Raw genomic sequence first — 18812 nt, forward strand, 5'->3', positions numbered from 1 at the left:
AAATTCTCTCCATTCAGTTATGCACAAGGTAGGATATGAATCTGCTGATATTTAGCATATAAACTTCATAGTGATCAGATAATTAATGTTATCATGCTTCATCAGCAAGTGTGTAGTTAATAATCTTTGGCATTAATCATAATGAAGACTTAAAAAAAATTTTTTTAAATATTTTTTTCTGTAATGCAAGTAAATAAATAAATATATATATATATATATATATATTTTTTTTTTGCATGGGTGAATCCTACCATGTGCAAGACTGTTAACTTATAGTACTATCAGTAGGATTAAGGATTATCTAATCTGTAAATCCTTCTCCAAAACACCAAAAATGGTACTTTCTCAAAAGACATTCATAAAATATCCATGCCCATGGTGGAATTCCAACACAACCTGATACAGAATAGTATATCCTAATCACTCAGTCAAGCAGGCATGTTTCTGCAAACTCTTGCAGAGACATTCTGTCATGTAATAATGTTCTAGCTACTAAGGTAAAAAATAAGTAAAATGCATAATTATTTATGGTATGAGATGATTCAGGAAGTTAAATAAAACATCAAAACCAGTTATGCAATGCAGTGAACACTGGCAGTTAAGTTCAATTTATTATTTAGCAACACAATTCAATCAAATCACTCTGATCTAATTTTAGATCTGAATTATAGTAACATCAAGGCAGCAATTTATATAATTAATCGCCCTTGATTTGTTGATAAGAAAGAGGAATTCTTTCAGTTTCCATTAGAATGAATGATATATGCACGTAAACACAAGAAAGATATTTAATTAACCAAATATTTTGGTCTGGAAATAGCAGACCATCCTCAGTGGTATTACAAGAACAGTTTTAAAAAATATAAGCTAGAATACTAACAATAGATCATTAAAAATAGAACACACGGTGCGTGATGTTATATCACTAAGTAGGAAAAGGAATATTTTGAAGTAGAGACATGATTGAAAAAAAAAAAAAAATTAATGAGTAATCTTTTAGACTTTCCCAGATTTTTGATATAGATATACAGTCATTACTATTTAGGTTGGGACGATGGAGCAAGGCCTCCACACTTTCCTTGAACAAACGTTCAAACCTATAACGGGATCTATGCAAGAGGCAAGTCCTGGACCAAAAGATGCTGTGGTTAGTTTCAATCCTGTGTTGAGCCAATCCAGACTTTTCAGGTTTGTTGTGAAGAATGGAGGATTGATGTTCTTGGAATCTTTTTTCAAGAGAACGTCCAGTCTGTCCAAAATAGGAGAGATCACAGTTGCAAGGAATTTGATAAACTCCAGGAAGAGATAAAGTTGAGTTAATAGGAGAATTTGTTAATAGGAGAATATGTAGCTGTTAAATCATATTTCTTTAAAATTCTTGCGATAGGTTCTGAAATACCGAAGATATAAGGAATAGGCACTCGACGTATTGAAACTTTGTTTGTTTGTTTGAAAGCGTGGAGGCCTTGCTCCTTCGTCCCAACCTAAATCGTAATGACTGTATATCTATATCAAAAATCTGGGAAAGTCGAATCAAGATTACTCATTAATTTTTTTTTTTTTTTCAATTGTGTCTCTACTTGAAAATATTCTTTTTCATACTTAGTGATATAACATCACCCGGCATGTTCTATTTTTAACGATCTATTGTTAGTATTCTAGCTTGTATTTTTTTTAAAACTGTTCTTGTAATACCACTGAAGATGGTCTGCTATTTCCAGACCGAAATATTTGGTTAATGAAATATCTTTCTTGTGTTTACATGCATATATCATTCAGTCTTATGTCACAAGTATCCTTAAAACAGCAAATTTCCATTAGAATGTTGATGCCACTTGTACTCAGCCAACACATTACTTGTTGGGACTGTTGTGTAGTATATAAATTTCATTGCCATCACCACCTTGTTTATTAGGAGCTTGAAAGGACATCAGAAATACCTAATTTGGTCTCTAGAGCAGTATGTGGTTTATCTAACCCACTAGTTCCCAACCTTTTTTGGATCATGCCCCACCTCAATGCCTCAAAGATTTTGATCCCCTCTTCAGCATAATAGTTAACCAAGTTCTGAAAAATTATAATATAAATAAGTACCTCAAATAAAAAAGGAACATAGGTAAAACTGTTTTTAATTTGACTTTCTTCGTTGAATATAAATTTTATATTACACTTAGTATATTATAAAGCATAAATCGAACTCCACTTGTAAAAATAAAATCCAAATTAATGTGTTCCTTGAGCTTGATGTCTGCTGCAAAGAGTTTTTATTTGAGGTACTAATTTAGTCAATTTCAATCTCAAATTCCCACAGTTTGTGATATCCCAATGATTTCTTTTTTCAGAAAACACAAGTCATTTACAGCACTAAAGTCACATTCAACTAAATATGACTAGGGGAAGGGCAACACTAATTTTCTTGCAAAACTAGTTGAATTTGGGTATTTCGTTTCTGTCTTGTCATAATGCCATGCCATTGTTCCCTTTATGTTGAATAAAGTTCTAATAGACTCATCGTTTTGCATCTGAGAGTTCTCGATACTGCATAGCTACAACAGTTAAGTCCACTAGCATTGGCTGAGTTATCCAAGATGGAAAATAAATTTCTTTTAAATCAGAAAATCTGTCATTTAAATCGCAGGCCATTTTGCTCAGGTGATCTGCAATAACACATACAGCAGCATCAGTTACCTCACACTTATTTAGCCAGAGAACTAACAACATGTAAAAATTTTACATAAAAAAAAGGTCTGCACCAAAAAAACACCAACAAATACATACAAAAATTAAACAAACTTACCTCGTTGTTTCTACAACAAAAACTGCACAATGTTAAATTGGCACTGTTTACTCTTCAGAAATGACAGTGCTATGATCTAACCTTAACACACTTATGCCACCAAATATTTGTTGACTGCTCTACTAGTGTTTGCAGCTTTTTTTCTCGGGAAGTCCGGGTTGCAACATCGATAATTTATTGCTGACAGTGGTGATGAGGTGACAAATGCAACATCATTTTCTAATTGCTCGCCAAAATATTCAAATTGTCTCCCTGTGGGGCGTATGCCCTATGTTGGAAAACACTGATCTAAACCTTTCATAGCACTAATGTGTGTGATAGGTTTCTCTCATTTGCTGATGGTATATGAGAAAAAAGGAAACCTAGATAGTACAGAAGAATATCATTTATAATGCTCATCTGGCAATAATTATGTTAATTACACGTGATATCACAGCAACCATAAGTGATATTTAGTGAAATATACTACCCATAATTAGGACATTCCTTTCTTAACATCTTTCAGATTACATAATGCTGGCCAGGTTGTCCGAGTGATTAGCGTATCTGCTCTCCAGCCAAAAGGCTGCAGGTTCGAATCCCGCCACAGGCATGGATGTTTGTCTGTGAAGTACTAGTGGTGGTGGTCGGCGGTAGATGGTGAAGGTAGTTGCGGTTGGTGGAGTGGTGTGAAACGGAGAGTTGTAGAGTAGGTGTCCTCCCTTGATGAGTCTTTGGACTCCCTGGAGGTGTTCTATAATAATAATAAGTTCATTACGGATTTTCCAGATTCCTATCAACAACAGAAATTAGACTTTCACTGTAAATTTTTACCAAGCTGATTCCACACCATATGCTGTCATACTCCTATAAATTGCTGGAATTGTTTATTGTAGTGGATAGTTTACTATACTGAATTTTCTTTAAAATGGCATATGTGTGACTTTAGTTGGGATTTTTTTTTGTTTTAGGAGGAGTTTGTTATAGTGAAGTTTTCTTATTGCTTTACAGCAGCTTTCTATCTACTAGTGTTGTTAAGATGACAGACTATTTTCACAGGCTGTTGCTTTGTATATGTTCTCAAATTATCACTTTACAAAAATCTTTAGAATTTTTATTATTATTAAAAATAATAATGATATTCTCAATTGAGTGTTTATCATTTCATGACATTGTGAATTTTATTTATAACTTGATGCTTACCAAGTTATATTTTTGTATCAGCTTTTAGGTTTCATGTATGCTACAGGATTAGGAGTTCCTTCTAGTCAAGCAAAGGTAACTGTATAAGTCACTTTCTTGAAGAATGGTTTTCTGTTTTAAATGAGTATGAAGTTCATGATTTTTGTCTTAGATTTTTTAATAAATAATGTGTAATTCTAATTAACCGTTTAATGGTTCATATAATATGTATTACAACTCTGCTTCAGAATACCTAAAATACCATTAATGTAATAACTTTACCATCTTAAACTATTTAAGCTGTTTCATTGCTGGTTTGGGTTTCCTGGTTAAACAGGGCTCCTACTGTTTAGTCAGAGAATCAGAGTGAATAGTCATCTACTCGACCAAACACATCAGGAGAATCGAAGATAGGAACCATCAACATAAGGAGTATTTGATGGAAAGGATATTGAATGTTCAGAAAAACTTGAAAAGTACCACATGGACATAATTAGTGTTACTGAGAGACCAAAACAAGTGAGATTACACAAAATATAGGATGTTATATTCAGGCAATAATGATCAAAGAAAGAAAGAAAGGAGTAGTGATAACATTCAATACCAAACATGATGATAAATTTCTTGATTAAAAGTCAAGTTCATGTAGTCATTGGGCAAACTTCAGAAGGTTCTAAGGAAGAAGTAGAGGAATATATTGAGTCATTAGAGAAGATAGCTAACATAAAGAAAATGGAAAAGCTGCTCCTTGTTTGAGATCCAAACTACAGAGGAGCAAATGAATCCCACCAAGCCTTGAGAAAAGTTTTTTCAGAAAATTTGAGAAAAGGGCAAGTCTTATAATGGTAGGTATCTGCCTGGATTTCAGTTCAGGATGCAGACTAGTCATTACTAACACTGTGTCCCATCATAAAGATGTGCAGAAGTTCACATGGAGAGATGACACAAGAAGTATAAAAAGTCTCATTGATTGTTATTGTTGATAGTGATATCTTAATACTGGTTCATGAATATCACTTGGAAAAGAACAATACTTGAAAAGTTTTAAGAATTAAATTTGAGCAGCTTTCATAGGTGAACTGTAGACTCAACTATATAAGCATCATTGAAGAAAAAAAAATGACAATTTGAAAAAAGATCCAAACCTTGGAGTCTCAGTGGAAAATGCTGAAAAGAACATTAATTCAGCCAGTGAGGCATGTGGTGAAGTTGTCTGTGAAGATAGCAGAATAAGAACACTATGGGAAACACAAGAAGTTAGAGGCAACTTGGCAAAGAAGAAAGCATACTGAAAGTTCCTAGGAAATACATTTGCAGATGTCCTAAAAGAATACACAGAAAATTGTAAGAGAGCTAAATTATGTGTAAAAGTAGCTAAATAAGTCATGGGAAGACTTCAGTAAGAATATAGAAGATTGTCTGCCTGGTTGGCCGAGTGGTTAGCGTATCTGCTCTCCAGCCAAAAGGCTGTGGGTTCGAATCCTGCCATGGGCATGGATGTTTGTGATTGTTTGTGAAAAGACTAGCGGTGGTGGTGGTTGGCAGTAGATGCCTTCAGTGTAGATGATGAAAATAGTTACAGCTCGTTGTTTGTAGTTGGTGGATTGAGTGGTGGAGACAGAGTTGTAGAGTAGGTGTCCTCCCTTGATCTTTGGAATCCTTGGAAGTGTCATGTAATAATAAATATCAGGATAATAGCAGAATATTCTGGTAATCTTTCTTCCAATTCAAGAAGCTTAGAAATGAAGGAAAGAGTACTATGAAAGGAATCAAGTGATAAAAAGTACTTGAACTGAAGATAAAGGTATTCTAGATGTCGGAAGGAATTACTTTGAAAAACTTAAATAGAACAAACAGTGACAGAACAGTTGTAGAAAATATTCGAGGAAAGTTAACAGGAGTACATATTGGTGCTTAGATAGAAAAAGCAATGAAACGCATAAAATGTACAATGTAAAATACAAGCACAGATGATATTTGACAAGTAATGCTCATATATGGAGGCATGAAATTTTAATGGTGGCTACACTGCACAATTTTGAAAGTTAAATTCCAGATGATTCCAGGGGTGCTTAAGGGTGAAAGCTGTATAACTGAGAGGAGACCTCCACATAGCCTTTAAAGGAATGCGGAGAACCGACCAGGGCTTCTGACCTAATGTCCAATCCTCACCTTCTCGTGGTGCACCCTGTTGGGTATCTACTTTGATACTGAACGAACGAGGATGGGCTGGCAATTTGGGATTAGCCGACCAAATTGTATTCTTATTGGTTAAACCGAAATAAAAAATGATGGTACAACATGACAAAATTTCATGCCGGCTGGGGCGTCGCCCGGTTAAACAAGGCCCCCGTTGTTTTCGCCAGGGAACCAGGGCGAACAGCGAAAAGTCAGCTACTGGAACAAATCTGAAAACAAACCCCAACTCAACATCACCAGAGTTAAAGATCGGTACTATCAACATAAGAAGCCTGAATGGCAAAGAAATGGAGCTAGCTGAGGAATTAGATAAGTACCAGATTGACATAATAGGGGTGACTGAAACAAAAAAGACAAAAACCGTTTGATCTTTCTGAGCAATAAATACAAAATGTTATATTCAGGCAATGACAATCAAGGAAAAGGAGTAGCAGCCATAGTATTCAACACAAAATACGAGGCTAATCTTCTTGAATGGCAGTCAGTCTCAAGTAGAGTAATGTGGGCAAATATGAGAATGGGGAACTGGACAATGAGACTTATTTGTGCCTATGGTCCCACAGAAGGTTCTACTAAGGTAGAAGTGGAGGAATTTTTTGAGGCTTTAGAAAAAGTAACTGACACAATGAAAAATGAAAAGTTGGTCCTTGTTGGGGATCTAAATAGCAGAGTAGGAAATGATTGTGAGACACAAAAATATTTTGGGAAAATTTGGAGAAAAGAGCAAAGCTAATAATAATAATGACAAATACCTGTTGGATTTCTGCTCAGGACATGGACTGGTTATTACTAACACCATGTTCCAACATAAAAGTGAGCACAAATTCACATGGAGAGAAGAGGCTAGGAATAAGAAAAGTCTCATTGACTATGTTATTGTTGATAGTGATGTTTTCTCCCTGGTGCAGGACACCAGAGTGTACAGAGGATTTGAAATTGGAAGTGATCACTATTTAGTCTTGAGCAGGATAAAATTGAATTTCATATTGAAAAGAATAACATGTAAGAAAGTTTTAAAGCGAATAAAAGTTGAGCAGCTCTCAGATGTGAGCTGTAGACTAAAATACACAAAGATTATTGAAGAAAAAATGAAAGAGTTTGAGAACAGGAATCAAACCTTGGAGATTCAGTGGCAAACTCTGAAGAAAACATTGATTCTGCCAGAGAGGCATGTGGTGAGGTTGTCTGTAAGGATAAAAAAAATCAGAACTCCCTGGTGGACACAGGAAGTTAAAGAGGCAGTGAAGGAAAAGAAGGAAGCATACCAAAAGTTCCTGTCAAATAATGCAGCTTGTGCTCTTAGAGAATATAGAGAAAAATGCAAGAATGCTAAACATTCTTGTGTAAAAGTCCTGTGTAAAACTAGCTAAACAAAAGTCATTGAAGGACTTTGGCAAGAACATAGAAAATAAATATCAAGAAGGTGGCAAAATATTCTGGAGGTTGTTGAAGAAGCTTAGGAATGGAAGAAAGAATGCTGTAAAAGGAGTTAGAGATGATGAAGGTGAAATGAAAATGGGAGAAAAAGATATCCTTGAAGTATGGAGTAATTACTTTGAAAATTTGCTAAATGAAACAAACAGTGATGACAGCACAGCGGTAAAAAACACTGACCAGGCATGCAGTCAGGAATACATATCCATACTTGAAGTCGAAAAAGCCATCAAAGGCTTGAAATGTGGAAAGGCAGCAGGAGTAGATGATATTCGACCAGAAATGCTGAAGTATGGTGGTATAAGAGTCTTACAGTGGCTGCACTGTATAGTTCAGAAAGCCTGGACAGAGGGACGAATTCCCGATGATTGGAGTAGAGCTCTCATAGTACCCATATATAAAAAGGGAAATAAAACTGAATGCGAGAATTACAGAGGTATTTCCCTACTGAGTGTTCCTGGCAAGATCTATGCAAGTATACTTGAGAAACGGTTGAGAAGAATTGTGGAAGAAAAGTTTGGTGAAGAACAAGCTGGATTCAGGCCAAATAGAGGCTGTCAGGATCAGATCTTCACTTTACAACAAATAGTCGAGAAAGCATGGGAATATAACAAAGATCTGTATTTAAGTTTTGTCGATCTGGAAAAGGCAAATGATAAGGTGCCAAGAGAGAAGCTATTCAATACGGTGCAGTTATATGGTGTCAATGGGGCATTATATCAAGCAATACTTAGTCTTTATTTCAGTTGTAAGTCAGCAGTTCGAATTGAAGGAAGTACAGGAAGATGGTTTAATGTTAAATCTGGTGTGAGACAAGGATGTACATTATCCCTTCTGTTATTCATTATCTATATGGATCACATTATGAAGGAAAGTGGTATTAAACATAATATCAAAATTGGAGATGTTAATGTCAGCTCTTTGCTTTATGCAGATGATGTTATACTTCTAAATAAATCCGCTACAAGGCTGCAAGATTCTCTGACTAAACTGAATAGCTGTTGTAATAGATATGGTATGAAGGTCAGCAATAAAAAAACAAAGACAATAAAAATAGGCAGAATCATTGAAAATGTCAACTGTGTTGTGAATGGAGAACCTGTGGAACAAGTAAAACATTTCAGCTATTTAGGCACGATTTTTAGTGAAGATGGTAAATTAAATATAGAAATAGAGAACAGAATCAGCAAAGCTGGTATGGTGGGAAGTCAATTGAATAAATTCATATGGAATAAGAGAGAAATTAGTCGGAACACTAAATTAGCTGTATACAAGACAGTGTTCAAACCAGTTCTAACTTATGGATCTGAGAGCTGGGTCAGAAGTAAAACACTTGACCAAAGACTAGAGACCACAGATATGAGAGTCCTGAGAAAGATTATAGGCCTGAACAGATGGCATCAATGGCAGTATCATATTAAAAACAAGGATATTAGGAAAGAACTTGGCATTGTCAGCATCCAGGAATGCGTTAGCAGAGCTAATCTCAGATGGTATGGTCACTTAAACAGAATGGGCGAGGAAAGATTAGCAAAACAAGTGTTCTCTGCCAGGTTGCCAGCAAAACGACCCAGAGGAAGACCAAGATATAGGTGTATTGATACGGTACAAAGTGCTTTAGACGATAGAAATATAAGATCTGATAATGTTGGAGTGTTGACAAGTAACAGGCTGATTTGGAGGAAAATTGTAGATAGGAAATTAATAATGATGTAATTTTTTTCATGTAGTACTATCATATCCTGTACACCCCTTGAGGGTACATGGCAGGAATTTGATGAAGATGATGAAGAAGAAGATTGTTGTCTGTTTTGATTGCCACCTTCTTTCTATTAATGGTTCTAATCATTTTGTACACCTCCCTAGTTTTATGCTCTCCATAAAAGTTTTCTCCATAGTGCTGTTCTATATTATTGTATTCGGCTTCTAAACATTTCATCTTATCCATTCTGACTCTTTTTCACCTCATTACACTTTCTTCTATATTGTTCCTCTATTTGTTCTGATGTATCTTCAACATTCTTTTCTCCTGTACTAACTTCAGTGTTTCTTGTGTAATGCACTTCTTCTGATACTGTTTCTTCAACTGCATCTTCCATCTCCTTGATTACTCCTTTCACTCTTAGATTCGAATTTTTTTTCCTTGTCCATACTTTTAAGTTTCTCTTTTAACACTGTTCTGTACCTTATTCCTATTTCTGCTTCATTCTTTCTGTATCTCTTCATTTCTGATGATGGGGTTTACATTTTCTTTTTAATTTCAACTTGATGTTTGCAATCACTAAACTATGATCTGAGTCTATATCTGCTCCTTGAAAAGTTCGACACTGCTGTACTGATGTTATCCATCTTCTTTTAAGTAATCATATCGATCATATTCTTGGTTTTCCCATCATTTAATTGCCACGTCCATTTTCTACAGTCCTTTTGTTGGAATCTTGTGTTGCAGATCATCATCTTGTGGTCCACAGCAAATTCTGACATTTTTTCACCTCGTTCATTTTTTTCTCTGAAACCATATTTTCCCAACAATCATTATCTATTCTGACTTTGGCATTCCAATCTCCTTCAATAATTAGTACATCTTGCTTTGGTATTGTTTCTATTGTCTCTGTCAGATCTTTGTAAAATAAGTCGGTATCTTCATCTGTGCTGTCAGATGTGGGTGCATATATCTGGACTATTGATATATTAAATGGTTTTGCTTGAAATCTTGCTACTATGATTTGTTCATTGACTGGTTTGATCCTAACAGTGCCTCTCTAGCTCTTTTGTTAAGAAGGAAGCCAACTCCTGCCTCGACTTGGTGTCATGCCCTGAACATATGACTTCACATCCATTTATCTCTCCTGACGATGTCCATCACATCTCCGCCAGTCCTAATTTTCCTGACATCTAAAGTGTCTGTACATTCCATGTTCCTACTGATGGCAGTTCTGTTTGTTTCAGTTTCTGTTTCCCAAATTCAACCATTATACCTAAAAGGAAAAGAATGCAGATGATAGAATAACACATTACATTTGAGAGTTCTGGTCTCAGATATTTTCAACACATGCATTTCATTAGGGGCTAAAGTTACTAATTTATTCTCATTTTGATAAAATGAAATTATCATTTTTGGATACTGAAATTCAAAATAAATATGAGATTATGCTTCAAGATTGGTTATCCATTATTCACTTTGTGTTTATGTGGGCAGATGTAATTGGAATTATTCATAGTGAACATAAATTTTGAATTGATTTATAATTTTTTGTTGGTCTGGATGGCCAAATGAAATGTTCCATGTTTTGTTTCTGGAGCAAGGCTTCCATGCAACCATAAGCCTGCCCACAGTATAATGTACAATAGGATACAACTTACCATATGTTATTGAATACAAAAGGAAGAATGAATGGGCCTTATTTTCTTCCATGCATCTTCATAGAGCATGATATGAATTCCTTACCTGGAAAACCACCTTATATTACATTACAGACTTTCAAAATCTGTTGAATTGTGTTGAAAGTTTATTTTGCACTTGGTTAGACTATAATGAATTTAGTTTAATCCTTTATCCCATGTGTGAGCAAACAAAGTTTGCACCTGAAAATATCTTCAGGACTGAGGAAAGGTAGTGCAACTCGGAGCAAAGGTGGACCAAGCTATCATCACTCCTATCTCACTATCTCCCATAATGCAAAACACATCTCATTACGGATATGTATAATGTTATGCATTAAGGGAAGGGCCATTACCCAGACCGATTTCGACCTTTATTGAAGTCTTGTCAGTGGGAGCCAGGCCCAGAGATGGAGATACCAAGGCAGAAGCAATGGAGAGGTCATCTTTACCTATAGGAGTTGCCAGAAGGTGTGCCACCTTATTATTAAATTACTCTGGACTTAGAGAAAGATGTTGAAAGTTTATTTTGCACTTGGTTAGACTATAATGAATTTAGTTTAATCCTTTATCCAAGTGTGAGCAAACAAAGTTTGTGCCTGAAAATATTTTCAGGACTGAGGAAAGGTAGTGCAACTCGGAGCACAGGTGGACCAAGCTGTCATCACTCCTATCTCAGTATCTCCCATAATGCAAAACACATCTCCTTACGGATATGTATAATGTAAACTATGGATTTAGTTTACATATCCTTACAGATATGTAAACTATTCATTATAGTCTAACCAAGTGTAAAATAAACTTTCAACATCTTTCTCTAAATCCAGAGTAATTTAATAACAAGGTGACACATCTTTTGGCAACTCCTATTAGTAAAGATGACCTCTCCATTGCTTCTGCCTTGGTATCTCCACCTCTGGGCCTTGCTCCCACTGACGAGACCTCAATAAAGGTCGAAACTGGTCTGAGTAGTGGCCCTTCCTTTACTGCATAACATTATACATATCCGTAATTATACATAACATTATACATATCCCTACTGAGATAGGAGTGATGATAGCTTGGTCCACCTTTGCTTCAAGTTGCCTGGTGTTTGCACTACCTTTCCTCAGTCCTGAAGATATTTTCAAGCACAAACTTTGTTTGCTCACACTTGGATAAAGGATTAAACTAAATTCATTATATGTTGAATTGTGTGTTATCAAGGCATCCTAAACAGAAATTAAGGCTTTATCATACATCATAATTGGAAGTCTTTCATATGATTTATGCAATGTATCAGACCTACACTATGTTAGTTACCATTTAAAAATTTTGCATAATAGTGAATGTTTACAGCTGACACACTAGATGATTCAGTGTATTTGAATTTTGTTGATGTTTTTTTTTTTTTTTAAAATTGTATTTTGGAGTGTCTGGAGATTTTTCTTATTGCATATATCTCTAGTTTCAACTTATTGAAATCTAATACAGGTAAATAATAAAGCCTGTGGTACGTGTATTAAAATATAGGAGCAAATTCTTGTATTCATGAGGAGGAGGAGTATTGACATTAAATATATACACACAGTATAGTAGCACATTTTGCATATACAGAACTATTTTACAGTAGTTAATGAATATATAAAAGTTTAGACTATTTAATATCTAATGAATGCCATACTATTTTTTAGAAATGTATAAAAAAAAGTAGTATGCCAATTCTGCATTTTTTTAAGCTAAGGTTGAGTTTTTTTAGTATTATATATCAACTTTGATATTTCAAAAATCATTCTTAAAACTGCTAAGAAGGTAATGCAGTTGAACATCTTTGGTGGTTCATAAAAGAAGAGTGATGCATCTAAAACTAAGCATGTCAATATGCATTTATCTATATAGAAAAATTTTGCAACTATTTGAAGTACTTTTTCCTATATTTATGTTATTTAATAACAATTTTTTCATAAAAATATCTTTTAACATAATTATGTTCAAGTCTAGCTGGTGAAATTATCATGAAAATAATTTCTACAAACTCTGTTCTTCTAGTAATGCTTCATCCCTAAAAATATACTTTTGTTTTTAAAAATAAGATATTTCATTGTTTTTGTTCTCATCAATTTTATATTTGGTTAGATATCTTGCATCCATTAACAATTAGAAATGCCATTGAAATTACTAATAATTAAAACAAATACAAAAAAAAATTAAGTCGTTGCATTTCGAGAAAAAACCGAAAAAGAAAAGATACGTTGTTTATTCTCTTGTATATGAAATTGTAACTGTAAGAAGAAATACATTTAGTATTATTATTAAATCACTTAAGGAATTGAACAACGTAGATACGAATATAAATTAAATTACACTTTAATAAATATTTCTGATATTTCGGCAACGTCACGTTGCCATCTTCAAAAGGAACTTACAAAAAAAGGCACGTGCACGTAGGCACTACAACCCAGTAACTGAGAATGAAGAGATGAAGCTATTGTTCTCCTAAAAGTCCTGATGGTGGGCTAAGTACATGTTCTTGGCCATTGGGCTGAAGGTCTGCTGACGTAAGCCTCCCAAATTTGGGACAGTTGCATACAGCCAAATTTGTTGAGGTTTGGAGAGTTTCTTAGGGCTGAGGCTGATTCCATAAATAGTCTTTCGAATTTGTATTTGCTACGGTGTATTACTGTAGCTTTCTTCTACCTTATTCTGTGGCGTGTATCCAGAGCATGGTCTGCAAGACGAGAATGACTGTACTTGTGAAAACGGATGTAGTCCTTGTGTTCAGAAATTCTGATATTTGCTGTCCTGTCTGTTTGGCCAAAGTACGACAGTTTACAGCTGCAAGGGACCTGGTATACGCCAGGTAGGTCTAGGGGAAGTGGTTGGTCTTTAGTGGAGCGGATAAGGGATGCCAATTTTCTGTATGGTCTGTAACAGGAGGTCAAGTCATGTATTTTTAAGATTTTGGTAATTTTTTCCGAGGTGCCTTGGATGTAGGGAATGGTGATGGATTTAGAGTAATCCTTGTTGTGGAGGAGGGCTGTGTAGGCTTTCATATTTTTTAGATTTTTTGGATTTTATCGGGGGGGGGGGTTAGCCATTGACTAAGAAAGTGTTGAGGATGTGATTTAGTTCAGCTTTTAGGGTCTTGTCGTTTGAACTGATTAGCCCTGTTTTAGTGTTTTCACCACTCCATATTATTGTGAGAGGGGGTGGTGGGATTGTTGGTGAATGTATCTGCCTGTATGGGTGGGTTTTCTATAAACTGAGAAAACCAAGGTTCCATCAGGCTGGCAGGCGACTAGTGTGTCTAGGAAAGGGAGGCTGTTTTCACTCTTTTTTCCAGGGTGAACTTGATTCTGAGGGGTTGGTTGTTTAAGTGTGTTAAGAAGGAGAGGAGTGTTTCGGAGCCGTGTGGCCAAATAGCGAACATATCATCAATGTAGCGAAGCCATATGGTTGGTTTTTGTGGGGCAGAGGCTAAGGGTTTTTCTTCAAAGGTCTCCATAAAGAAATTGGCTAAGGGTGGGGAGAGTGGTGAACCCATGGCTGTCCCCTCTATTTGTTTGTAGAATTTTCTCTGCCAAATTATGTCAGTATGTTGGAGTATAAGGTTTTCTATGCTGGCTTTGAAGTGGGCTGAGTTTTTTATGTATGATGGTGTGTTGCCAGTATAGTGTGTGAGCTCTTTGGCCAAATGTTTAGCTAATTTGTATGTGGGGGAATCAATGCCATCCACTATGGGAAGTAATGGCACATTTTCTTTGTATTTTTGGGAGTCCGTAAATACGGGGAAGGGGGTATAGAGTTGAACAGCTTCTTTAATCTACAGACCAAGAAGTGACTTTCTTAAGGATCCTGTGAAGTTTTCTAATTTGTGAGTTGGTGGAATTGTATTCGATAGGGAGGTAAATAGCCCGATCTAATAGAAGAGCATTAAGCTTACCTTTGTAGTCCTTTTGGTTAAGTACTACAGTTGCATTTCCCTTATCTGCTTTGGTGATAACTAATTCTTTATTATTCCTCATTTCCTGCAGAGCTTTATATTCCTTGTTGGATATGTTGGTTTTTGGTGGTCTTGCTTTGGAGAGGACACAAGCTACATCCAGTCTTACACTGTTGGCGATTTGATGTGGAAGGTGGCGGATTCCGCGTTCGATCTGGATCATAATATCCTCACTAGGTATTTTTCTGGGAGCAATGGCGAAGTTGTGGCAACATGAAAGCACGTTCAGTGCTTCAGGATGACTGAAGAAAGGTTGATTACGGTGTCGGTAGGAAGTTTTGGATTGATGGCAGAGTTCTTTTTTAATTTTTCGAATTTTTTCATCTGTTCGTCCTCATATTTTTTCTTTTTTCAAATTCTTTGTCTGCAGCGGTACACAAGATGTCATGTAAAATTGACCAAAGCTCGTGATTTAAAGTGCACGAAAGCTCTTCTTTGGAGGCACGAATAGCTTCGTTAATGTCTGCTAAGAGAAACCGCATGGCAGTGATTTGTTCGCGAAGTATTGCGTAGCTGGCATGGTTATATATATACGGAGAGCTTTTTGTGAAACAAAACGGTGCTTGAATTTTACACAGTTTGGGATTACCTGATTATCCTGGCAGTGTTTTAGGAAAGTTAGACTATTTAATTGTCTAGACAACTTCAACTTCATTTTACTATATTGGGGAGCCTTCCATGCGATAGCTTTCCATGTGTAAAACTATTAACTTTGGTAAGAACATAGAAAATAAATATCAGGAAGGTGCAAAGTATTCTGGAGGTTGTTTGAAAAAGCTCAGAAATAAAGGAAAGAGTTCTGTAAAAGGAATTAGAGATGATAAAGGTGACCTGAAAACTGGAGAATACAGACACAAATGTAAGAAAGCTAAACACTGTAAAACTACTAAACAAAAGTCATGGGAAGATTTTGGTAAGAACATAGAAAATAAATATCAGGAAGGTGCAAAATATTCTGGAGATTGTTTGAAAAAGTTCAGAAATTGAGGAAAGAATGTTGTAAAAGGAATTAGAGATGATAAAGGTGACATGAAAACTGGAGAAAAAGATATCCTTGACGTATGGAGTAATTACTTCGAAAATTTGCTAAATGAAACAGTCAATGACATCACTCTGGTTAAAAAAAAAAAAAAAAAAAAAAACACTCAACAGGCATACAAAGGATTGTGGTAGGGAAGCTTGGTGAAGAACAAGCTCGATCCTGACAGCATATAATCGCTATCAGTATCAGATTTTCACTTTATGACAAATAGTTGAGAAATCATGGGAATATAACAAAGATTTGTATTTAATTTTTGTACCTGCAAAAAGTATGTTACAAGGTGCCATGAGAAAAGCTATTGGAAATGGTAAAGTTATATGGTGTCAATGGGGCATTATATCAAGCAATATAGGAAACCTTACTTAATGCAAATACGATATGCACAATAATTAGTAAAATGATACTATTTCCTGTATTAAGTGATTAATCAGTTAACGCAATTTTTTTTACGTTATGCAAAATTTTTTGTCTTTAATCTACAGTGAGCAGCAAAACTTGTCAATGTAGTGGGCAGTGGCCGGCGATTCTTGGCAGTTGAATCAAAGCTATCATTGTAAGCACACATGCAAACTCTATTCTCTTGCTCAATCACTTTTCCTTCATTTTGCTTTAATTTAGATACCTATAAGGTTTTATTATATTCAACACCTGATATGGAAAAGAGAAAGACTGATAAAGAAAGTGGCAGTAATAAAAAGAGAAGAAAAGTAATTATACTAGAGGAAAAGCTGGAAGTCATTAACCCGGTGTTAGTAAGGTGGGATGTCGCAGTTATAGTGAATTTAAAGTCTTTGGGGTCTGTGACACCCCACCTTACTAACGCCGGGTTAAGAAACATGAAAGTGGCACTAGTAATGTGATGATTGTGCGAGACCTGGGATACAGCAAGTCTATAATTTGGACTATATTAAATAAGAGCAAAGAATACAAAGAACAAGGAGAAGTTGCCATTAGCCATTTAATGATTGAGATGAAACGTCTTCTAATCACTCTGGATTGAGAATTGTAACCAAAAAAGAATACATCTTAGTGCAAGGAATATTCATGAGCAAAAGCTCTCAATAATTTTACATCATTGAAAAAGACCAAATTTCAAGAGGAATGTGAAAGCTTTACTGCAATTTTATAATGGTTTGCCCATGTTAAAAATAGAGCTGGACTGCATAATGTAAGAATAACTGGAGAATCTGCTAGTGCTGATAAAGATTCTGCAGCCAAATTACCTGAAGGGAAAGGATAAAAAGGAATTGCAAGGGATAATTCAGGAGGGTGATTATGACAATTGTCAAATATTCAATGTCAGTAAAACTGATTTCTTTTGGAAGAGTATGCCAACAAAAACTTTCCTAGCTAAAACTGAAGCATCTCATCCAGGATACAAAGTATCTGAAAATCATCTACACTTTTATTAGGGGGGTAGTGCAGAAGGCAGTTTTAAACTGAAGCCTATGTTAGTTTATCATGTGCAAAATCCAAGATCTAATATTATTGAAGAAATCAGCACAATTTTTCAATATGGATTTGAATAAAGAAAAAAAAGAATATGGATTTAATGAACAGGATAATGAAGATGCGATTCCCATTCAGAACAGTTAAGCGAGAATGATCTCCTTCAACTAGAAGAATAGCATGCATATGAAGAAGATAAGGAGTGTGAACAAGAAGAGAATGTTATGACTAAGAAGCTAACTGCAAAAGAAATTGAGCTAGTTTTCAATCACATTGAGCATGCTAAGGATATTTTGTTTGATATGGAACGAAGCTTCGAAGTCCGCTGAAATCTTGATAAAGCGATCTGCAGCTATTGTAAATTGCATGACAAGATGAAAAAGTCTAGCACTATTCAAACATCTTCACTTAATTTTTTTTGTAAAAAAGTAGCTCAATCAAATGTTTAGACATTAAATAAAAATTTAAGCAATTGATTTTTATTAATTTTGATTTTATTCTCTAATATGGCTTATACTTTAAATTTTGTTTTAAAAATGTATGCTAACTGATGGATGAATTATTATTATTCCTATTATTCATTGTATTTGCTTAATGCAATTTTGCTTAGCATGCATTAATTGATGGATTTAATTAATCATATTAAGTGAAGTTTTCCTGTGTTTAGTCGTTATTTGAGTTGTAAGTCAGGAGTTACAACTGAAGGAAGTACAGGAAGATGGTTTCATATTAAATCTGGTGTCAAACAAGGATGTACATTATCCCCTCTGTTATTCATTATCTATATGGATCATGCTATGAAGGAAAGCAGTATTAAATCTGATATCAAAATTGGAGATGTTAATCTCAGCTCTTTACTTTATGCAATGTTATACTCCTTAATAAATCCAGTACAAGTCTGCAAGATTCCCTGAATAACTGTTGTACTAAATTTGGTATGAAAATCAGCAATAACAAGTAAAGACAATGAAGATAGGCAGAGATACTGAAAATATCAACTGCATTGTGAATGGAGAACCTGTAGAACAAGTAAAATATTTCAGCTACAATTTTTAGTGAAGATGGTAAATTAAATATGGAAATAGACATCATAATGAACAAAGCTAGAATGGTCAGAAGTCAACTGAATAAATTTATATGTAATAAGAGAGAAATTAGTCAAAACACTAAATTAGCTGTATACAAGAAAGTGTTCAAACCAATTTTATCTTATGGACCTGAGAGCTGGATTAAAAATAACCACTTGAACAAAGAGTAGATACCACAGATATGAGAGTCAAGAAAAATCAGGGGTATGAACAGATGGCATATGGCAATATCATATTAAAAACGAGGATATTAGGAAAGAACTTGACATTGTTAGCATT

General features: G+C 35.0%; 1 protein-coding gene across 1 annotated transcript in view; it reads left to right on the plus strand.

Moving 5' to 3' along the window:
• Nucleotides 1–18812, plus strand: part of LOC150101399 (protein sel-1 homolog 1-like) — a 279247-nt gene that overhangs the window by 62147 nt on the left and 198288 nt on the right. Inside the window, exon 5 of the mRNA XM_090400935.1 lies at nt 4001–4054. Within this exon, the coding sequence (XP_090257061.1) occupies nt 4001–4054 (54 nt within the window). The remainder of the gene's footprint in view (nt 1–4000; nt 4055–18812) is intronic.

This window comes from Typopeltis vanoorti, chromosome 11 (genome assembly GCF_054136105.1).
Source record: "Typopeltis vanoorti isolate ZY-2024b chromosome 11, IOZ_Tvanoo_1.0, whole genome shotgun sequence".
NCBI classification, from domain to species: domain Eukaryota; kingdom Metazoa; phylum Arthropoda; class Arachnida; order Uropygi; family Thelyphonidae; genus Typopeltis; species Typopeltis vanoorti.